Raw genomic sequence first — 23579 nt, 5'->3', positions numbered from 1 at the left:
CGGATTGAGAGCTAAGCATGTGTTGCAGCAAAGAATAGGCTCACATTCTAAGCAAGACCAAAGAGGCTGTATGGCTTCATGTCAAAGACTGAAAGAAGCCAATAAGTGGTTATCAGCTGCGAAGAACAGTAAAGCGTGAGAAGCCGAGGCATCCCTTGATAAGTTGCAAAGAGAGAACACCATGAGTGCCAAGTTTCTTTATTAAAGACAATTAAAGGCCATAATATAAGCAAATTCACTGTCTCTGATCAGGTGAGCTGAGGGTGAAAATAGACGATGGGCATGGTGCACCAGATTGAAGATCGCAAGTGCTCACACTCCCTTATTTTTCCAGAGACGAGAAGCTACTACAAGGCTGAGTTCAAAGACAATGTGCATGGCAGACGGCAGGAGTGATGAGAGATGTTGGGCTAATTGGGTGGGGAGACACGGTCAAGTTCACCCAGCAGCACCTGGAGTAATAGCTTACGTGCTGCTAGAGCATCGAATGCGTTATAGCTTGAGAGCCAATGAAGTGTTGTGTTTCTAATTACTGTTGAAGATGACTTGCAGTATGACTTGCACTAGTGGAGGGCATGAGTGCCCACCTGACTATAGAGACCCAATCACGATCCTATCCTATCCCATATAGAAAGTATACTTAGACGTTCCCCTTGAGCCAACCACAATCTCCTGTAGGTTTTCTTAGATTGCCACATAGTAGGATGTGACATATGATGAATGTTTAGCATATAAGTGTTGTTTTTTATTAAATGCTTCGAGACCATGCTGTGCTACGTCCGTTGATGTCCGTTTTAGACAATTGATATTAAAACAGAGTTATTTGCCAACTTCCTGAGTCGGTCTTATTATTTAGTTTGAGAAGTTATTCTCCGTCCCATCCATAGTATGACATGTTATCTTGAGTAAAAAGGGCCTCTAGGGTTCACGTGGTAGCATGTCGGATGGTTGATGTAAAGACCCATCGACCCATAGACTCCACCGCTTCGGATAATCGAGTGCCATTCGCCATCTACCCGGAAGATCGTGAGGTTTCCTGTGGAGAGCGACAGATATAGAATTCGTGCAAGAAAATCGATACAGGTGGGACGGCTCCCCTTTTGACGAAATCCCTCCTGGTTTCCACAGGCACTTTGCGGACCGAAAGCGAAGGTGGTCGATTGGAGAGGGGAGTACATACCGAAGGTCTCTACCTGAAAGAGCGAATGGTGAGTAGACTAAGAGGAATGGCAAATTGAGGGGATGGGGTTGTGGTAGTTTAAAAAGTAACGGGGGACTTAGAAAATAGTGTAAGAAAAGTATTGAGCAGTGTTGTTTTGTGTATAATGATAAAGAACAGGAGATAAGCCCACGAAGTCCTGGTTCATGGGAATTTCAGAAGTCGTTATACACTTCAGTCTAAGTAATCTAGGCAACGCAGAGGATAGATCCCTGTAAGATAATGACTTAAACCGCTATCAGGGTATATTTAGGGGCAGAGGTAAGGAAAAAGTGTTGATGATTAATGTGAAGAGTCGACTAGTCTGTCTGTTTGTATTTTGTATTTAGGTGTGGAAGAGTGAACAAAAGAGTAAAGAGACCTAAGAGAAGGCTGAGAAGTCATAGTATCTAGCTAAAGAAGTTGTCGGTACCGACTTAAAGCTAGATTGAGACTATTGGAAAATAGAGGGTTTGAGCAGCTATTTGTTGGAGCGCGCCTTTTTTTGTTGTTTTTATAAACGTATCTTTTTGTAAAGCCCCGGTAAGTATTGACAATCAATTGAGACTTGTCACAATGGAAGATGTTACTCCTTTGATGCACTTGTGGAAAACCATGCCAAAACACATGCCTAAGCTCAATATGTGTGAAATGGGTAAAAGGCACGGCAGATAAGATGTTCATGCTGTGGCCACAAGGGGATCCTTGGCAAAGACAGTATTGCAACACATGACCACATACTTGCACGCTGCATACACAGGAAAGAAATTAGAAAAGAGGTTAGCTATTTTAGAGCATTGGAAGATGTACCAGGAAGAGAGACAGGATCCGCCTGAGGATTGGATGCTTAATCAGTGCAAAGAGGAAGGTGTTCAGACTTCTGTTCCCCATGCCTCACTTGAAGTAAAAAGCGTTAGTACAGAAAGCACAGGATTGTATCCCTTAAAGGAACTGAAAATGGCAACGAGGTATAGTAATCCAATATACGAACCGCCTGCTTATAGCAGTGACAATAGTCCAGAGGAGACTAAGAGAAAAGAGGAGACTTTTAAGGTCTTACAAAACAGAGAAGAGAAAGGTGAGCGGTCAAACGTATCGACATAGAACAAGAAACTAAGAGATGTAAAGGAGAAAAGGATAAAGCTGATGACGTAACACTCGTACAGAACGAATGGATGGGAGGACAGATATTGCTTAACCTAGATGGGAAAAGCATTGGGGAAGTTAGGCAAAGGGAAGATCGAGACGAACAGGATAGAAAATACAGGGAACGAGAAAAGAGATTAAAAGAAGATGAGCTGAAAAGGAAGAGCCGACAGCGGCGAGAACAGTTGTATCAGGAGGAGCAACAAAAGAAAGGGGGGAGGAACAAAGGAAGTATGATAACAGAGAGCAAGGAAAGAACGAGATAGACAGGACAGAAAGAGAGAATAACAGGAAGAGCAGAAATTAAGAGATAAGAGGATGCAGACACAAAAGGAAGAGGAAGAAACAAGAGCGGGGCAAAGGAGAGAATAATTGAGAAAGGAAGAAGAGTTAGATGGGAGGCAAGAAAGCGAAGAGAAGTAGATGAAGAATTAGAACGAAAAAGTAGACCGCGAGAACGCAAGATTAATCGGATTCAGAATGAATTAATTAATGTAGCCAAGCCCAGTGATACAATGGAGCGACATAGAAGAGTTCCTCCCGTTACAGGGAGCAACACGTCAGGGCCATCTAAAGTTACATTAGATGAGGATTACGCTATAGCCAGCATTGGAGATAGGATTGATAAAGCCTATCAGGATTTAAGAGAAGGTAACAAATCGGGAAGCCGAGGGAAGGGAGATCGAACCCTGGTCTTCCAATCACGTAGCAAAGAAAGAGACCCATTCAGTCTCGAGCATAGAGCGTTGTCCTTAGACAGGCTGACTTTAGATAAGGGCGAAAGAGAGGAGAGCCCTATTAGCTGGGGGACAGATATGCCAAACGAGGCAAGAGAAACCTTCCGTACGGAGGAGGGAGGAAATGCATGTGGCCAGAGGGATGTCTGCAGATAGACGAGGGAGTAAGATGGTCTGATCTAGAACAACCTAAGGATAGGATGCCAGATCCTGTAGCATATCCAGAGCGCCCTAGAGGACTATCATATAGCGACAAGGGAGAGTCACCGCCATATGTGAGCGGGCTGAGATCATTGCAGGTAGAAAGCGATCAGGAACCATTGTCCCCACTATGGATAAGCAGACAATGGGAACCGATTGTGGATTAGGATTCACGCAGTTCCCTTTATTGGAGAAAGGAGGGGCGAGACCACAGTATATTCCATGGCCACAAATGAACAAGGATTATTTAAGGTGCAAACTCCCCAGCTTAAATGACTAGAGGAAATATTTTCACAATAGGGGATATAAAGTGTCCCCTAGCAGCTATTCTTGGGGAAAGACCAGATGACATTTGGACGAGAGCAGGTTATTCGAATGTCACAGCACAAAACACGCGCACGATGGAGCACCATTTAATCATTGTAGGGCAGATGTCTGGAGAGCTCTCAGAGTACAGTATCCCGATGTATCGGACATGGGTGCGATTATGACATGAAAGATGAAAGAAGATGAGGATCTGCTTGCTCATATTCAAGACATTCAAGAGCGCTGGTCTATTGAAACGCGCAAGCCGTGGAGTAAAACAGTGGCAGTATTTTACCACATTTTGTGTCAGGGACTGCCTGAGCCAGTACAAAGGCAACTTAAGAAGTTAGTGTGGATGGAAGCAAAACTGTGGCCTAAAATACAGTTGCCTATAGTGCATCATTGTCGGCTGTTACAGGAGAAGAATAAAAAGAAATGACAAGCGGAGAAGGGCTAGAAGTACAGCAAGAAGTGGACACATCGCAGGCGAGTAATCAGCACCCGATGAACTAAGGAGGAAGTGAGTATATGCCACAAGGTAGAAGTATGGGTTACAGAGGAAGGGGTGGATTTCAAAATATTCAAAATGGGTTTCAGAACAGGCAGAATTAGAATCAGAATGTGCAAGGAGGATTTAACCAAGGAGGGCTAATTAGACAAAACCCTCCTTTATGTTGAACGTGTGGAATGACAGGGCACATTGCACGCACATGTGGGAGCCAAGGGTATATACAAAATGGTCAATACTCAGAGGGGGGACAGCTTATCCTCCAGCATGTGGCTCACAAGCTAGGGATGGGTTCGTCCAAGATCAGACAGTGTATCAGGCACAAACACCACAAGTACAACAGGTACAGCAACTGCAGCAACCACAGCAAGCACCACTGAATCCACCGCAGGGCAGTTACAGCATGCACACATGCAGATACAGCAGAATACAAACAGGACAGCTACTGACACCTAGAATAGCGGCTGTCACAGTGCTAGGAGGGAATCCTTTTACATGTACAGGGGTATGTATCCACAATAGGACAGCTCACAGGGCAACTTGGTGTGTTCAGTACTATCAGTGACAACAGACCCCCAAGAGGAACCAAGGGTTGATGTGACGATAGGAGGCAAATATTTTTCATTTTTAGTTGACACTGGGGCCACTCGTTTGTGTATACAAGAGGGAGAATACCCGATGAATACCCGATGTTGGGAAATGGCATTAATGCTCAGGGATTCTCTAGAGCTACAAGTCGAGTTCCTTTTACTGACGAATTGCCAGTCTCTGTAGGAGAATGTTATATGTCTGTTCCATTATTGCATTCACGGCAGACACCAGTTAATATTCTAGGAAGAGACTTAATGACAGAACTTACTATGATGATTTCTTTTACTGATGAAGATATAGTGTGCTCCACTCCTGGGATACACTATATGAATGTGGTTGAGTTTATATTGGCATTTACAGGGCAAATGGCTCTGTGAGGAGAGCCGATGGAATTCCTTTGTGGGGTGAGCATTTTGTTAACATGCTACCTGGCTTAGTGGGAAGGACTATGAGGATACCTAATGAATGTCTGTTTAGACCTCAGGTGCCCATGGACGAAGAGGGGCGACAGACTAGACCCTTAGAATTAGATGCAGCCATAGTGCAAGTGGAAATGGTAATGCTTGAAGGTACAGATGATGAGGGTAGACCATGGAGAACAGTAATTGCCATTGAGGAGGAGTGCAGATTGACTGACGTCATGGACAATGACATGTTTAGAGATGATCCATCAGACAATGAAGTGGTGTTCTTTATGAGCATTACATATTGGACAAGAATAGAGAAAAGGGAGTTCCCACAGTACATAGCAATAATACAACAGCGTCCAGCATTTTTTGTCGAAGACTTGGAAAAGGTGCCAAGTGCTTTATGGACTACAGGTCCTTATGATGTAGGCCTATTAAAAGGAGTAGGAGAGGTTAAGATAAAGCTGAAACCAGGAGCAATTTTACCTCGAGTGAGGCAATACCCAATATCTCGGGAGGCAGAGGAGGACATATTTGAAACTATCCCAGCATTGATGAAGCAAGGTATTCTGGTACTATTCTGATACCGTCAGAGTCATTGTGTAACACCGCGGTGTACCCTTTGAATAAATTAAAGGGAGGGTCGTGGAGATTCATATAAGACATGAGACCAATTAACCAGATTGTAGAGGCTGGATTTCCTTTAGTTCCGAATCCGGCGATGATATTATTTAGTATCCCAGGAGAAGCGCAACATTTCATGGTGATTGATTTGAAGAACGTGTTTTTCTCAATTCCGTTGCACAAAGACTCACAAGATTTAACTTCCTTTACGTTTCGCCATTATTAGACTGAAACATACTCGTTTGCCTCAAGGGTACTGTGAGTCTTCGTCAATCTTAATAGAGTCTTTGGACCTTGTCAATATTGATTTGAAAAGTACTGTGATACAGTACGTAGATGACATTCTGATTTGTAGCATATCAGAAGATGAGTGTAGACAAGATTCAATTCAATTAATGACTATCTTTGCAGACAAGGGATACACGGTAGATAAAGACAAGTTACAGTATTGTCAAGAAGAAGTGTTGTATATAGGCCAGTTGATCTCAGATGAGGGAAAAAAAGGTGACACCTGAAAGAGCTGAAGCAATTATGGAAACTGCAAAACCGCATACAGTAAAGCAGATGCAGCGATTCTTGGGATTATGTAATTATGTGAGAGCGTGGGTGTTTGACTATAGCTTATACACAAGACCCCTTTTGCAGGCTTTAAACACAGGTAAACAAGGAGAAAATAGAATGGACTGAGGAAGAAGAGGAAGGATTTGATGAATTGAAGAGAGCAATTAGTATGGCTCCAGCTTGAGGAATTCCCAGTTATGCCGACAAATTATTTTTATTTTCACACACTGATGGGACAGTTATGACAGCAGTGCTAGCACAGAGAACTACATTAGGGTACAACCCCCTGGCATATTACAGTGGGATGCTAGACCCAGGCATGAAAGGGCATTTTCTGTGCGAACAGTCATTGGCAGCTGCCGTGTTCGCAATTGAGAAGTCTGCAGGCATTGTAATGGGTTGTTCCATTATCCTTTTTGTAGAGCATGCTTTGTTTGCCATTTTGGGGAAACCTAAGGGTACATTGACATCTCAGAGGGCTTCCGTGTATGAAGGTATTATATCCAATCCAGCGATTAAAATTGTCAGATATAAAATAGTGAACCCTGCCACATTTGTAGCTGAACCAGTGACAGAGGAGGAGCATGTGCATGACTGAGTAAACTACAAGAAGTTTTATGATAACATACCACGTGTTAAAGAAAATGTATTGTAGGAGGAGAGATTCTCTTTATTGATGGTTCTTCGAAAAAGACAAGTGGGAAAAGGCATTCCGGCGCAGCTGTAGTGAGGTATAGAGCAAACGGCGAGTTTGAGGTTGTGGCAAGTGAAAGACTACCGTCTCACTTTTTAGCATAAGCGGCAGAATTGGTAGCACGTTTTGCAGTGCTTGGAAAACACGAAGGACAGTGACGATATACGGTGACTCTGCCTATGTGACGTTTACTGTACATGCAGGGTTAGCATGTTGGGAAAGGATGGGCTACCTCAGAGAGGACGGCACTCTAGTGCCGCATGAATCACTATTGGATAGGCTTATTAAGGCACTACAACTCCCAGTAGCCATAGCGATAGTTAAATGCGCAGCAAATAATAAGCAAACTGATTTTATTTCTTGCAGGAACGAAGCCGCAGAAGCCAAAAGGGTTGCGTATTCATCAGATATTTCAAGTTTTGATGCTCCAGAAATTAAGGAAAAAGTGGTTAAGATTATGGTGGTAAATGAAGGGTTTAATCATTTATCAAGAGCTCAGTTAATGAAAATCCAAGCCAGTGCACCACAGGGAGAGCAAGAGCTATGGAAACAAAGGGGGTGCTCTTTATCCCCGACAGAAGCACTGTGGGGACATGACAGTACCGGAAAGCCAGTGATGCCAGTGGCATTATTAAGGGTAGCGCTTGAACAGCTGCACTACCCAGCACATGTAACTAGGAATAGTCTCGCTGCAGCTATTGCAGAAGACTGGTTTGTACCGAACCGGTTAGAACATGTTGCATTTTATGTAGTAAATTGCATTGTATATCAAATGTTTACCGCTGGGCATACACTGCGAACAATTAGAGGAATGATTCCTCTACCAAATGGTTCTTTTCAGCATTTACATATTGATTATGTTGACATGCTGCAAGTATGTAGTGGGTACAGGTATTTGATAGCGGTGGTGTGTCCCTTCTCCATGTGGATTGAAGCAGGTCCTTGTACACACCCTGATGCCACTTGCGCAGCAAAGTTTTTAGTACGTGAAGTCATTCCAAGATGGGGAGTATGTGAAGTGCTGAGATCTGATAATGGGCCATATTTTGTTAATGAAGTAGTTGAACAAATAGGATTGTTATTGAATATTAAACATATGTTTTTTCTGCTTATCACCCACAAGCAAAGGGGATATGTGAGAGACTCAACAGCCTCCTAAAGGAGGGAGTCGCCAAGCTAAAATTGACATTGAAGGGATGGCTTTATTGCCTGCCCTTAGCGTTATATGCCTTAAGGAATCAGCCTGGTCCGGACCATCACCTAACACCCGACATATTAGTGACAGGAAGACGAATGAGAAGGCCTTTGACTCATCCATCTAGGAGCTGAAGTGATTCCCAGAGTTCTGCAAAACTGTTAGGAAATAAATGAAATGAGTACTTAACATGCATGACAGCTAGTATCTCTGTGATTTTAGATCAACTCAAGCACCAGGGGGGTCGATCTCAGAAAACAGATGAAGACCATTCGGCAGCCGGAGTTTCTAAACTATTATCAGCACCAAGGTTGTTTATTGGTAACACAGTGCTGATCCAGAACTTTACTAGAAAGTGGCACAAACCTAGATTTATTGGCCTGCTTATCGTGGAAGACATTACTCCCTCTGCAGTAAAGGTTCAAGGAAGGAGAGCTTGGATCCATCTCAGCGATGTTAAAACCTGCATTGGAGGGGCCAAAGCACTCCTAACGATCAATTCGGAAGCAAGACAAGAAGAAGAATTTCAGCACGTGCAGACTGAATCGATGACGAGGAAGAAGGACGATAAATCAACATATTAATTGATAAGTGCAGATTTGCACTTGGACTGTGGCTCTTCTGAACAATCCTTATAGAAATGATTTCAGGCGTGCAAATCCATTTCTTGAGCCACAGAGTTCTTTGAAAATGAACTTTAGAAAATTGACAATGCATCATAAAAATGCCTGAGCTAGATTTTGAATTCAATTTCGACAACTGGAAAAGGGAGCAGTATCCCGATTCATTCCTTACTGAGTATTTGTTCGATTGAATCTATGGTTCTGACAAACAACAATGCCCATAGGATCTTACTTGCTGTTTTCATATATATTCTTTGAGCTTATCCTGCTCTTGTTGGGCGTAGTGTCAACATACGTACTTTTCTGCATGATCCTAAAAACGGCCCTGCGATAAGGAGGCTGCTTACGGCGATAATTGAACATATTCTGCAACTACCTGATTTACCTGAACTGCCTGATTCAAAAGTTTTTTTTCTTCCTTGAAAGTAGCATGCAGGCATAATGAGGAATCTTGAAAAAGGAACGATTTCAGAGAATGAGCAAACAAAAGAAATACCGGAGTGGCAAAAATGGTGTGGATTAATATTCTGGTGTATAATATATGCATGTACAGTTTATCTTTCTTTTCTTGTTTTTCCTGGTACACACTCTTTACTTTATTGGTCCAGGAATGGTGGAAACTACTTTGATTCTCCCTACTCTAGGAACTTGTGCAGGTTTGCCCATTCTAGATGAGCCTAGGTTTCAAGTGCTTTCTGCCCAGAGCAGAGCTGCTTTAGAGTTGTTTCCATGGGCTGCAACCATTATGTTGGGAAGACACAAGAGAAATGCAGAGGAAGACAATAATGGGATTAACACATATTCAGACAGTACAGCGCATTTGGGTAATAACATGTGGTATCAGCACATGAAAAAGGTGGGTGAAAGACAATCTAAGGAGGGTTGCTACGTCTGCTCTCTCGTACCTTATGTCATGACTACTGCCCAAACTTTCATTCCCAGAGAAGTACCTGAGTATGTTGCTGGATGTCTTGTCCACCTTGCTGCATGCATAACACAAGGACATTTCCAAGGACATTGGGCCACTCTGCGATGGAGATAGAAATGGCCGTTTCCATTCCAGGATGATTATATTAAGACAACACAGATGAAAAAGGAGCCTGCATGGAAGAGCAAGATGCTCACATACTGTTACGCTCACCTGGTCTCCACAGGGGCGCCAAATGAAGCTCGACTGCAACGGTCTCCACCAGGGTGACTCGTAGCGAAGTGATGACTGCCTGCACCCGCCCACTCAGTTTGGTCTTTCTCGCACGAAGTAAGATTTGCCTAATCTGCTGTCCCTTTTCTATTCTGCAGCTGCGGTGCCTCCGGAGCGAAGACCGTGTGATGGTGACTCGTGGAACCGCAAGCGAATGCAGATTCAGGTGAGTAGCTATGCTGCGTGAGAATGAATGTCTTGAGAGAGGCGCAGCTCACCTGATGTTTCCTTTTCCTTTCAGCAAGTGTGGCAGCTTCGGGACGGCGATTGCATGCATGGGCCTCGTTGGATCGCAAGAACGAAGAGCATTCAGGTGAGTGTCACGCTGCGCGATGCTCAATGTCTTTAAATTGGTTCTTACTCTGCGCGGTTAACCTGGTTTTCCTTTTCTGCAGATGCAGACGACCAAGACGGAGAATCAGGTAAGGTCTTATTCTATTCTTTACTCTCTCCTTCCTTTGCAGGCACGGATCGCGATGACCAGGACGGGCATGGCTGAAGACAGGACTGGAGCTTGCAGACACGGTGAGCGTTACGCTGCAGGAGTGCAGAATAACACGAAGCGTGTTCTGTTCTGCGGGCATGGATTAAATAGCTTCCCAGAAGTAGTCCCCAGGTAAAGTAGTCCCTTCAACCAACCTCAGACTGGGCTTCACGTGGTTCTGTTACTCGGTAACCTGCCTTGCCTAAGAAGGCAGTATGAGCCTAGCGCCAACAGCGCCAGGACTGAGTCCAGGAAGCCCTTAGGCAATCCTTTGGGGCCTTAAAGGTCCCCATGGGTTCCAGTACCCTGGGCAGGCTGGTCTGCTCCTGATGTGTAGGAGCAAGCACCGTGACACATACGCTAGGTCAGGACAGGATGAAGTAGTCATAACAGAAATTAAGAGAATGGACTGTCCGGATAAAGTAGAGCTGGCCTGAACGCCTGGATGCTGGGAGAGAACGCAGATGCTGGTCTATGTACAAGAAAAGACCAAAAAAGGATGGAAAGAAGGATTGATGTCCTGTGCAGCTCCCTCTTAAAGAATGAGAAGTACAAAAGGTGAATGATGAATGTTTGAAGTCATGGGCCGAACATGCCGAGCTGCTGACATGGGTAGAAGATGAATCAGGACCAATGTTTGTAATCCCACTGACGAATGCAACATTGTGTTTTCAGCGAAAAGGGAAAAGACATGTGGGAGATGACATAGGTTGCAAGACTATAGTTGATGTTTCCGGTATGGGAGCAGGAACAGCAGTCCTGATGGATCGATACTGAGCTTGTGGGCCCAGGGTCTACATGAAGTTGCCCAAGCATTGGGGAGGAACGTGTTGCTTGGTGCTTGTCCAGGCGCCAGCATTGATTCTGAAGAGTGACCTGAATATCGGCACATTTCTGAAAGTAGATGCCCATTTGAGGAGGAGGACATCACTTGAATTCCTCAATCGAACCAAGAGGGAGAATTATTTCTCAGCTAAATCAATAGAAGACTTCAATGTTATTACGTATTAACACAGACTGCTCAGTAAGACTGCTTCAATGTTTATGACTATCTCCATTCCAGGGATCCAGACGGTGGCTAATGCGAAATGGTTACAGATTACCAGATGGGAACTCCTGCAGACAATCAACACCACTATTAAGGGATTAAATGCGATCAAGGAGGAATTGAGGACCATAAGGCTGATGACCCTCCAGAACAGATATGTCCTGAATATGATCACAGCAATGTATGGGGGTGTTTGTGCCAAAATCGGCCCATCATGTTGCACCTTCATACCTTCGCACGATGAGGAAAATGGGACATTGACGGAGGCTATAACGCTGCTGACCAACCTGCACAACAAGATGGAAGATTAGACAGAAGACATTGCAGATGATGGCTGTTTCGCGTCTATCTTCTCATGTGTTCCACAATGGATGGTGAATATCTTTAAGCTCTTGGGAGCTATACTTGTGATGGTGATGTTTGGGTTCTGTGTGATCAGGATAATAATCACACAGTGTAAGAAGACAGCTAAGAAAGCAGTATGAATGAAGATCATGATAGATGTCAAATCAGGATTTGGATCTTGAATTGACAGATGAAGAAATCTGAGATTACATAAAGGCCAGTATCTTAGCACCAGAGGGAACGAAGTTCCTGCATCCAAGGAATCACAAGAAGTATGTGGGACAATGGATCTACTGTAATCCAAATGGACAATGTAGCCAGAGGACCTGAGGTATCAATGAACAAAAAAGGATGTCTGGAAACTGGTGAAGGAGTGGTCGATGATTCGACCAGAGGGGGGGAGTGTAGAGGAGCAGCCAAATGCCTCTACAGAAAATCCTGCCCCTATTTTGCCTATACGTTGGAAACCGGAAATTGCAGCATGTGCAACGCCAGTAATGGTACCTATACCATGAAGAATCTTTGAGACAAGGTATCCACTAAGAAAGCCCTATATGAAGTATCCCCAAAAAACTGATGATCTCCTGAGAGAAGCGCCTGAAGAAGTGTGAAGATGTGAAAAGGAGATGCTGGTGACGTCACGAGAAATGAGTGTGATGCACTGAGAAGGATGACCGAAGAAGAGAATGCATAGGCGATATAGAATCTGATGGTGAAGTAAAGAATCAAGAAGGCTTTCAAGTGCGGAATTAGGATTGCATGTGTGAAGAACACTGCAGAAAATACAAACCGTTTTATAATTGTACAGATGCTGCAACGCAAGTAGACTAAGTATTCATAAGGCTGGCTATACGTGGTATATAGATTGCAGGCGGTGCCACCAACATATATGTATATAGAATTCAGGACATTCAATGCTATATTTTAGTAAGCGAGTCTCCATGAAGGAAGACAGATTGAGAGCTAAGTGTGTGTCGCAGAAAAGAACAGACTCAAATTCGAGGCAAGACTAAAGAGGCTGTCTGGCTTGATGTCAAATACTAGAAGCAGCCAAGAACTGGTTATCAGCTGTGAAGAACAGTAAAACGTGAGAAGCCAAGGCATCCCTTGATAAGTTGCAAAGAGAGAACACCATGAGTGCCAAGTTTCTTTATTAAAGACAATGAACCAAATACAAATAAAACATTTTAAAAACGACAATTAAAGGCCATAATACGTGCAAATTCACGGTCTCTGATCACGTGAGCGGTGGGTGAAAATAGACGATGGGCATGGTGTAAAGACTGGAGGTGGGTTTCTGTACTCCCGCCCTCTATATGGCAGAGTAGAAGCATAGAGCACACCAGCCAAGATTCTCTATGCGGTAGCGAAGGACGAGCTCCCGCATAGAGAGGGCTTAAATTCTCAGGAGGTGATGCAGGCTGGTTCTTAAGTACAGTGTAGTCCCCAGTCCCCCACAAAGGAATATCCACACACTATGTTTGTGATAACACAGTCCTTTATATAAATAAGTTATATACACGCACAATAACACACTTTGTTGCTCAGGCAACACTATAATGATAAATGTACAATTTCTATGTGGTACCACAATTATTCTTTGACTCCATTAAAATGCACCAACTGCTGACAGTTTCAAATGGCATACAAATCAATAGCAAAAGGTATCAACAATAAACTTGGGAGGAAAACAAGTTGGTTAAACAATTAGCAGAATACTGGGCCCCTACCCCAAGGCACAGGTCTGTGTGAGGATCCCCCCCATCTGGGCAACCGGTAAATAAAGTATATTGACAAACCCAGTCCATATATTGTTTAGCAGAGTCTTATTTCCTTCTATAAATGTTCTACTACCCCAAGGTAACTGGTTTAGCAGAGTTCGACGACGGGTCGTCAACGGATCCTTCTTGAGTGCACTCACTTTAAGGCAGAAGCCACGGATTGTCGAGAGTACTCGAAGAAAAGGGTGAACAATGGCGTTTAGGCAGCAGATTCGGTCTTGGCGTTGCTCGTCGACAATCGGTCGTGGACGTCCTATCAAGATGACGCATGCAGAGCACCTCAACGACGATAGTTTGTTGCCGCAAAGAGTCAATGAAGAACGTAGGCCCAGCAATGGCATTGGGTCGTGGCGATCGGGACTCGACCACGACTGGCTTTCGGAACTTCGTCAGCGTCTTTGAGGACTTCGGGTGGCGGGAAACCCACTGGCGGATTCTCCTCGATCGACAGTGATGACCAAGGGAGTCCTTAATTCAAATGACTTAGGCAATGGAGTGTTGCGGCTCTGGTCGACGAGGTTACAGCGGTCCTCCGAACCTCGGGCGACGATGGACCTTAATGTCTGGGCGCTTCACTTCAGATTCCTCAGCGGGCCCCGTCTCCAGTCGGCAACCTTTCAAGGACTAACTTCCAGGGAGCCTTGGTGAAAGTTAGCTGGTGTACGATGTTCCCTCATAGCTCGGAAAGACGTCTCCTAGCTAGGTCCTCTTTTGGATCAGTTTGTGGAGACATGACAGCTTTCGGATTGCGTCGAAGGAAAGCAGCAAAGCCTTCTTCTTCCAGATGGGCTTCAAGGTTAAGCATCAAGTTTCAACTTCAGCTTCTGAACAATTCCAGTAAGTAAGAGGTCCCCAGATATACTGTTCTGTCTCTCATTCACACTGCTGGGCAAGCTCAGCAGTTAATCATTCAGCAGGGCATTCATGCAGGCAGGCAGCCAATCAGGCTCACAGTGCATTCAGGCCATTCTTCTCCATTCAGACACTCACAACAAGGAATGTGGATTGGGACAAGCACCCAGCCATTCAGCACTCCAAACTGCATTCATACCAGTTTCGGGCAGGGCTGTCTCATTCATTGTGTCACACACCAGAAACCAGACACCTATAACATGAAATATATATTGGTCACACACTCCATTCACCCAGGTCCTACCCTAAGGGCGTACCCACAACATACAGTCATTGGGAAGGCTCCAGCCAGTGTGGCCTGGACTTCCCCACAATACCATATATGGAACTTCCACCCAACAGCCAGTCAGGTGAAGGGACAGAGTCAAGGTTTCCCAGGACTTTGGGAAAACAAGGTAATAGGCAATAGAAAGCAAGAGGCCACAGGGGCCATCTTGTCTCCTATCAGGAATCAACTGATTCCAATGGCAGGGCCTTGGCATCCCAAAATGGAGGATACTCAGAGTACCTGTCAAATTCAGCATGGAGCTGCCACCAGCCCATACCCTGCTCTGTGGGCCACACAAAGGTGTTAATAAACATACTCTAGAGGTACAGGGTTGTACCCCCACCCATGGGTGCCATAAGGGTATCCCAAGGGTTTGTTCACCACAACCAAAAAGAGGAAGAGCTGCACTGCCAGGAGTCCCGCATGGACTCCTGTGCAGAAAATAACACAGAACAGCACGAGCAGAAGATGACCTCGACAAAGCCAAAACCAAACAATACCTCCAAACTTCACCGCAATCTAATAAACTCAAGATCCATGTCAAAACACTCAGAGATCTTAGACCTACTCAACGACAATGGAATTGACATCCTGTTCATCACAGAAACATGGCTGGATGACAACTACAAAATGACACTCCAAAGCTGCCTTCCGACCGACATCAAATGCCTACAAATAAACAGAAAAAACAAAAAAGGAGGAGGCATCGCTATAGCATTCAAAGAACACCTGAAAATAAAAACTGACGAACCACTCAACATCCTCAACTGTGAAACCATGGTAATACAACTAACAGCGAGCCCAAAAACCAACATCACATTCATCCTGTTATACAGACCGCTGACATATGATGCAACATTCGTCGATAACTTCATAGAAGCCATCACCAACTTAGCCATCAACCACGAACACCTAATCATCCTGGGGGACTTCAACATCTGGTTTGAAGACAGCCATGCCAACTCCCAAAACTCACTAATTGAACAACTCAGGGCCATGAAACTATGACAACTAGTCAAAGGAGCAACACACTCAGCAGGACACACCCTATATGCAATTTTCGCCAAAGAAAAACTCATCACTATGGCACCTCCGATACAAATACTGTGGAGTGACCATCTCATCATCACATTCGTGATCACTCTGCCTACACAAGCCTACACCCAACATCCGAAACTCACAACCACCACCAAAAGAAACTGGAAACACGTCAAAGAAAGCAACCTTTTCGAACAACTGGAACTAACAAAACCCTCAATTACAGAACTGGAGCTAGCTGACCTAGATGGGAAAGCAGAGATACTGCACAAATTGATCGCAAATACAATAGACAAGATTGCCCAAGAAAAACCATTCACCCCATCAAAAAAAGAGCAATGGCAAAATGGTTCACCCCACTATTAAACGACATGAAAAAGGAAAACAAAAAGATGGAATTGGAACGGAGGAAAGATTACAACCCAGGGAAAAAAACATTGTACCAGAAACAAATCCGCGCATACAAGAAGGAGATTCAAAAGGCAAAGACATTACGATGACAGAATCAACAATGCCACCAACACACAAAAATAAATGTTTAGCATCATTGAAGAAATGAGAAACCCACCAGGCTGCGATAACAGCCCAACCCCCTCAGAAAAACTATGCAACGACCTGGCAGACCACTTAGAAAAAACAAATTAATGACATCGGACAAACCATGCAAAAGCGACCAACCAACCACAACATACAACCTAACAAACCTAACATGGAACCACAGCACAAACTCCAAAGCTTTCCTGAAATATCAACAGAGGCATTGGCAATGCTGGTAAAATGAAGCAAGAAAGCGGGATCACCCATGGACCCCTATCCCCCAGACATCAACCAATCAATCCTCGCGCAAGGATCGCCAGCAGAACACTACATAAACCTTCTAAATCTATCACTATCAACAGGGACTGTTCCGAAGATCTTCAAATCAACATAAATCAAGCCACTCTTGAAAAACACAAGTGGTGATGTAGATGACCTTTCCAACTACAGGTTGATCTATAACATCCCCTACCGAGCAAAACCTCTAAAAACCTACGTATATAAACTAACCCAAGAACATGTAGAAAAACACCACCTTCTGGACCAAGCTCAAATCGGTTTCAGACCAGTGAGAGGAACAGAAACAGCACTACTATCCATCTGGGACGACCTCAAAACTAACGCAGACTCAAACACTACCTCAGCCCTTATTCTGCTCGACCTCTCCGCACCCTTTGACACATTTAGCCACGACACCCCGACCAAAAGATTAGAAGACATAGGCATAACAGACACAGCACTATGCAGGACCAAATCATTCCTAGCAGACAGTACATAAACCGTATGATAAAACCTTTCAAATCCACCCCACAAATTAACGACTGTGGAGTGCCACAAGGATCTTCGCTATCTCCACTATATTTCAAAATCTATCAGACTCCGGTCATCGGAATCTTCAATAAATACATTACATGTTACAACTACGCAGATTACACTCAGATCATCTACAAAATCAAAGACACTGATGCCGACCATTCAACCTTAACTGACTGTCTAAAAGAAGTCTTCAACTGGATAGATGCCAACAACCTGACAATCAACCGAGGAAAGACATAAATCATGACCGTATCCAAAGACCAAGAGAACGAAACCACCATCCCATGGCCGACGGATATGGGAAACGCACCAACACCATCGAAAGTAGTAAAAAATCTGGGAGTCCTAATGGACAACATCCTAACCCTAGAACCACAAATAAATGCAACAGTGAAGAAATGTTTTTTCCTCCTCCACACGGCAAGAAGAATTCTACCTTTCCTCTCCTTCACGCACAAAATACTCACTATCGTCGCCCTAATCATGTCAAAAATCGACTATGCAAACAGCCTCTACCTCGGAATACCAGAATACCTTCTGAAGAAACTACAACGGATCCAAAATGCAGCAACAAGACTACTCCTCAAACTATCCAGAAGAGACCACATCACTCCAGCCCTAAAAACACTACACTGGCTCCCAATAAAATATCGCATCAACTTCAAAACAATGTGCATAACGCACAGGGCAATCAGCGGACAAGGAGCAGAATTCCTACAAAAGAAAATAACAGTCTACAAACCAACAAGACCTCTCCGATCAAGCAATGAAATCCGCCTGGAACTCAAACCATACCTTAAGAAAAAACTTGCAGGCACCTCCTTCTACCACTTAGCCGCAAAAACCTGGAACATCCCAAAAGAAATAAGAAACACTGAAGATCACCTAAAATTCAGGAAATCACTAAAAACCTGGCTCTTCAACACCACAGACTAAATCTGGAAACCAAAACCGAAAAAGGATGACTAAACCGTAAAGGACACGGACATCCCCGACCCGAGAGGGTAACTCCCACGGCACCTGGACGGGTGACACCGGATAGAAAGGAGCACAGGGGGCACGCACAGAGATCGAGTCAACTACCCCAGACAATCCCACCAACACTTTCGCCCGCCCTAGTTACCGCCAGGTACCACAGTGGTGTGGAATTGTCGAGATATTGGCAATCACCACACTACCTGAGAGGTCGACATTGGCAGGTGCACTGGCCACAGGAGTATGAAGGGAGGTTAAGGGGAGCTATGAGAGAGATTGTTAGAGGTTGGGGCCAGAGGAGCAAGGAACCTTGTATGCCAGTCGGACTCAGATCAGGACAGAGCCGCATCAGGGGAGACTACGCAAGCCGTGCGCCTCAATTCAGGATAGAGACACAAACTAACCAACCCTACTAACAATTTCCCTTTCTGCATACACCTCTCAAACTCCAAACCAGACACAACCAAAACCTACAGCACAACAAACCGCAAACGTCACTACATTGCAACAACAAAACAAAAACACACAGTCTTTCACAACAGTACACAACGACTACCAGCCGCAAACACCCCAGGCCCAGCCAACGGACCCACCGGGCTGAGGCCGCCAACAGCACATCACTGCTCTCTTGCACTTTTCCTGCTTCCTCCCACTAACCCAACATCCCCTCCTCTTTCAGAGCCGCCAGAGCGCCAGGGGACCACTCGGGTGGTGAAAGTGCACGGTACAAATATCCTTTAACATTAACATTAACACATGATAAAAGGAGTACAGGACAAGGACGTGTAGGCCCTGTCCCTTCAAAGCATTTCCAGCATCACACATGGTGCACCAGATTGAAGATAGGGAGTGCTCACACTCCCTTATATTCCCAGAGGCGAGAAGCTACTACAAGGCTGTGTTCAAAGACAATGTGCATGGCAAACGGCAGTAGTGATGAGAGATTTTGGGCTAATTGAGTGGGGAGACACAGACAAGTTCACCCACCAGCACCTGGGGTACCAGCTTACGTGCTGCTAGAGCATCGAATGTTCCAGAAGGGTACAAGCATGTCAACCAATTATAGAAGGCCGTATAACGAAGAGCCTTATAGTTTGAGAGCCAATGAAGTGTTGTGTTTCTAATTAGTGTCGAAGATGACTTGCACTATGACTTGCACTAGGGGAGAGCATGAGTGCCCACCTGACTATAGAGACCCAATCACAATCCTATCCCATTTAGAAAGTATACTTAGACGTTCCCCTTGAGCCAACCACAATCTCCTGTAGGTTTTCTTAGTTTGCCACGTAGTACAACGTCAAATATCACAAATCTTTAGTATATAAGTGTTGTTTTTTTATGGAAGGCTTCGAGATCATGCTGTGCGCCGCCCGTTGGTGTCCGCTGTACTCCCCGTTTTAGACAGTTGATATTAAAACAGAATTATTTGCCAACTTCCTGAGTCAGCCTTATTATTTCATTTGAGAAGTTATTCTCTGTCCCATCCATAGTACGACATGTTACCTTGAGTAAAAAGCGTCTCTAGGGTTCAGGTTTGTGTAGGGACTCTTCCCCCCCAAGACCCCTGGCAACAAGACGAAGGTCTCGGCAGGGGACTTTGTCACACATACACAAAACTCAAACACTGTCAAGTAAGTTTCCTATGTGAAGATACGGTTTAGCTATCCAAGTTACAAGTCCCAAAGCGAAGGAAGGAGCCTCTAATGAACATAGTCCACAATTCAGGATGATGGCACCAACACTATTAGAACAGGTCACATTATATGCTTGTGATAAACTATGTGGCAAGCAGGGTTGCTACCTTCATCATATGTCTGGAAGGACACATGTTCCAGTACTGGGCTTTCACTTTTCCATCAGTTGCGTGCTGGGAAGCGTAGTGTGGGGTCAATTCAATTAAATAAAACAGAGTGAAATAAAGCTATGTTGAAAGCAAAGCCCAGAAGTGGAGTAGTGTATACTCCCTGACATGAAGTCAGGTGGCAACCTGGGTAGCAATGCCTATGGGAGACAAAGAGCTAGGGCTGAAGTCATAGCAAAAAAAGGAGTATCCCCTTTTCTCCTCCAATGGCTCTGTTAGTAACTGAATGAATGCTAGTTGCAGCAGGATCAGCATGTGGAAGGAGGGGGAGACCTCTTCCTCCTTGCCACATGCATGTACAGGTTCAGCTAGGGGGGTGTTACCAGATATTACAATCTGCTTACTCACTAAAGTTAACAATAGATACATATATCTTGTTTTGGGGTTTTCTATAGTACACAACACCAGCGACTTAATGCTTGAGAGCATAGTGAAATTTAAAATGGTTTAACTGGAAATTGAATTTATCAAAGCTAGGCATGCTTACAATGTTTGTCCCTGGTTGCTACAGTGTTCATGGAGACAAGCAGTGGGTTCTCCCAGGTTGTTATAACATTCAGCAAAGCCAGACCTTTGCGGGCTTTCTGCTTATGCACAAGGATGAAGGTCTGATCCTTTACCGTAGCCTTAAGGGACACCATTGTGATATTATATAAAGTTACAGAAGATCTTCACATGGGAGTATTGATCATAAACGTACATTCTTTTGACAGATGATATTTGTGAATCCCTTCCCACCTCAAGCTAAGAGAGGGTCATTGGCTACAGAGCTTTGAGACCACACAACTCTTTCCAAATCCAAATCTGATCAAAAAAATCACAAGTCCATTAAGATCAATCTAAGGTTTACAGAGTGATGGCATTATAGAAATGTATGCACTCATTCACCAAGCAAAGGGAGGTTCACATATCAAGCAACCCTTCCCATGTAAGAGAGCATGATGAATGTTCAGAGCCCTGGAAATTCAGAACCTTACCTGTCCAGCAGGGATATGTCCCGGCCACCAAGCAATGGCAGGCTCCCTCATGCCACCTTCAAATGTTGTTTGCTTTCCACACAGAAACGGGCCATTGCTTCCTCCTGGAGGGAAATTTAAGTTTGGGGATAAGTCTTCATGTGATTTTGATGCATGTTCATGAATTTTCTTACCTTTTCATGCAGTGCTTCTTGAAAGACATTCACAGACAAGGTAACCCAATTCCTACTTATTAACTTTGGCCCCCTTTCGCTCAACAGTTTCCTCAAATGTGATTGAGCCTACATAACTTGACCATACACCAGGACCTATCAAGATGTCCATGATTCACAAATGCAATGAAAACTAGGGCGACCAAGTTCAACAGGCTCTCTTGTTGTGGTATACCCTTTTGCAGAATGGGATTCAGGTGTTGGAACTCTGCATATCCATCTCCAAGTAAGCTGACGCTACCTGCAATTTTGTAAATAGCATGCTATTATTTATAACCATACTACAAAAAAGGCAATAGCAATGAAACCAAAATGGGGGAGATTGTGTCACATGAGAAAAATATAACATCAATTCAATACATTGATAAGCAAAACAATTTTTCTAAACTTTCACTCTGCTGAACAATGGTCCAGACACTACCCGAGTACAAAAAAAATATATATATGAGGATTTGATAAAAAGAAAATGTAAATACATTTTTGCTAGTCAAGACAAGACATCATACACTCACTCTCATAATAGAACATGCAATTGACGATCATGTAAACTATAAAATATAACTCCTATATAAATAAGAATAAAAGGTGGAAGAAATATGTGCAATCAATCCAGTGTGAAAATAAGTACACAATTAACAGTGCCTAATGAAACTGACACTAATATGACAACCTAAAAAATTCTAGTATATGAATGATTTAAAGAGGTTGAAAAAGACTCTGTGTAGAGGCTCAGAGAAAGTCCATCCTTCAAAGCCTGAATGTGAACAACAGACAATATGTTGGAAAATCGACACAGTGAAGGAATGATGGAAAAAAATCTTGGTCTACTAGCTGAGGTCATCTGCAGAATACATAAGTCCATCACATCATTTTCCTTGTGACCGTCAAACAAGCTAGTTTAGACTCTACGGGATTGAATCCCTGTATTGACAAGTCTTCTTCAGGACCACAAAGCACATCAATACTGAAAAACAAACCTAAACTGCCATGAATCCCGAAACCAGACCATGTGAATCAAACCATCCTGCATGTTGGATGAAATATAAATTACCTCTTAATAATTTGCAGAGGCCAATACAATTCTCTAGGCATAATAGCCAAAATAGCCAACTTGACTCATCCGCAGACCCATTTTCGCCTGCAAAACATCAATGAATTCACATATGTACATGGTATTAATTCCCTTGAACAAGTGTTCTATGGGTCACTCAAAGTAAAAGTGTTTACCTGTAGAATCCTCCCGCTATCACTGTTTGTACTGAACACAAAGTTAAAGCCTGCTCAAGCCTCTTATTCCACAAAACTCAACTCAGCAAGTGCGTACTCCCGCAGGGAGGCTCTCTTCATTTGGAATGATATTGATGTTGGCATGTTCTCCATCGATACCTACAAACACATGCAAGGTTGCAAAAGTACGAGTGACACAGTGGTGGCATGTTTGTTGGCAAAGACTTATTACGGGGGAAATTCTGGCCAGACGTGGAATACATACTGGAGAAAACAAAGATGCATGCAGTAAAGATACATGCAGTAAGATACAAGTCGATACTGCAGAGACTCTGTGGATAATCTACGACATCTTATGGTACAATGTGGGCCCTTAAAGAAATGAGAACATGTTTTTTGAGCAGATTCTTTTCAGTAGTTATTGAAGATATAGCACAAGTAGTATGGGACAGAGTGAGTGCTGCTAATGACGTTTATTTGACTGCAGAGGTCATTAGAATGTTGGATGAACTTGGACTCACAATGAAATTATGAAATTTCATTTGTAAATGTTATGACATTTTATTGATTCTTGCATTATGGAGGGGAAGGTGGTATCTCTTCCCCTGTTCTTTGACAAATGTAACATCAAATCTGGTTCACTATCCTGTCATACTTGACTGTAGATCTTCTTACTTCACAAAGCACAGTTTCCAAGTATTGGGGGGAGTATCTTCCCCAATTCTTTCTCCAGTTCACAAATGTAGCATCACGTCTGGTTCACTATCCTGCCAGACTTGACTGTAGAACTTAGTATTCCAGAAAATGTCTCTTCTTTTGGCCATGGGTGCACGTCCCCTTATCTTCACTTCTCGCACGTCTTTCTCTCTTATGTGGCTCCCAGATCCTTCTGGGTTGTCTCAGGATCTCCCTGACTTGTTGCGCAGCTTGTTTCTCTTTTGTGTCTGTCCCCAGACCACTTTATTCAGGACCTCCAAACTTGCTCTGGGCCCCAGCCCCTTGATTGTGTGCTTTTTCTGATTGTTATGGGTCCTTGACCCCTGTGTGCTGCTATTGTAGGGTTCTCCTGACTACGTATGGTTCCCAGACCCTGGTATGTTGCTCTT

At 43.9% G+C, this 23579-nt stretch overlaps 1 protein-coding gene across 5 annotated transcripts in view; it reads right to left on the bottom strand.

Annotated features, from left to right (window-relative positions):
• Window positions 1-23579, bottom strand: part of GALNS (galactosamine (N-acetyl)-6-sulfatase) — a 613875-nt gene that overhangs the window by 329028 nt on the left and 261268 nt on the right. For all 5 annotated transcript variants that reach the window (XM_069635767.1, XM_069635758.1, XM_069635793.1 and 2 more), the window contains one exon: window positions 21035-21138. In XM_069635767.1, the coding sequence (XP_069491868.1) occupies window positions 21035-21138 (104 nt within the window). The remainder of the gene's footprint in view (window positions 1-21034; window positions 21139-23579) is intronic.

The sequence above is a fragment of the Ambystoma mexicanum genome, chromosome 1q (assembly GCF_040938575.1).
Source record: "Ambystoma mexicanum isolate Mex_15411 chromosome 1q, UKY_AmexF1_1, whole genome shotgun sequence".
Taxonomy (NCBI): Eukaryota; Metazoa; Chordata; class Amphibia; order Caudata; family Ambystomatidae; genus Ambystoma; species Ambystoma mexicanum.
This window is presented reverse-complemented; position numbering and strand designations above follow the sequence as displayed.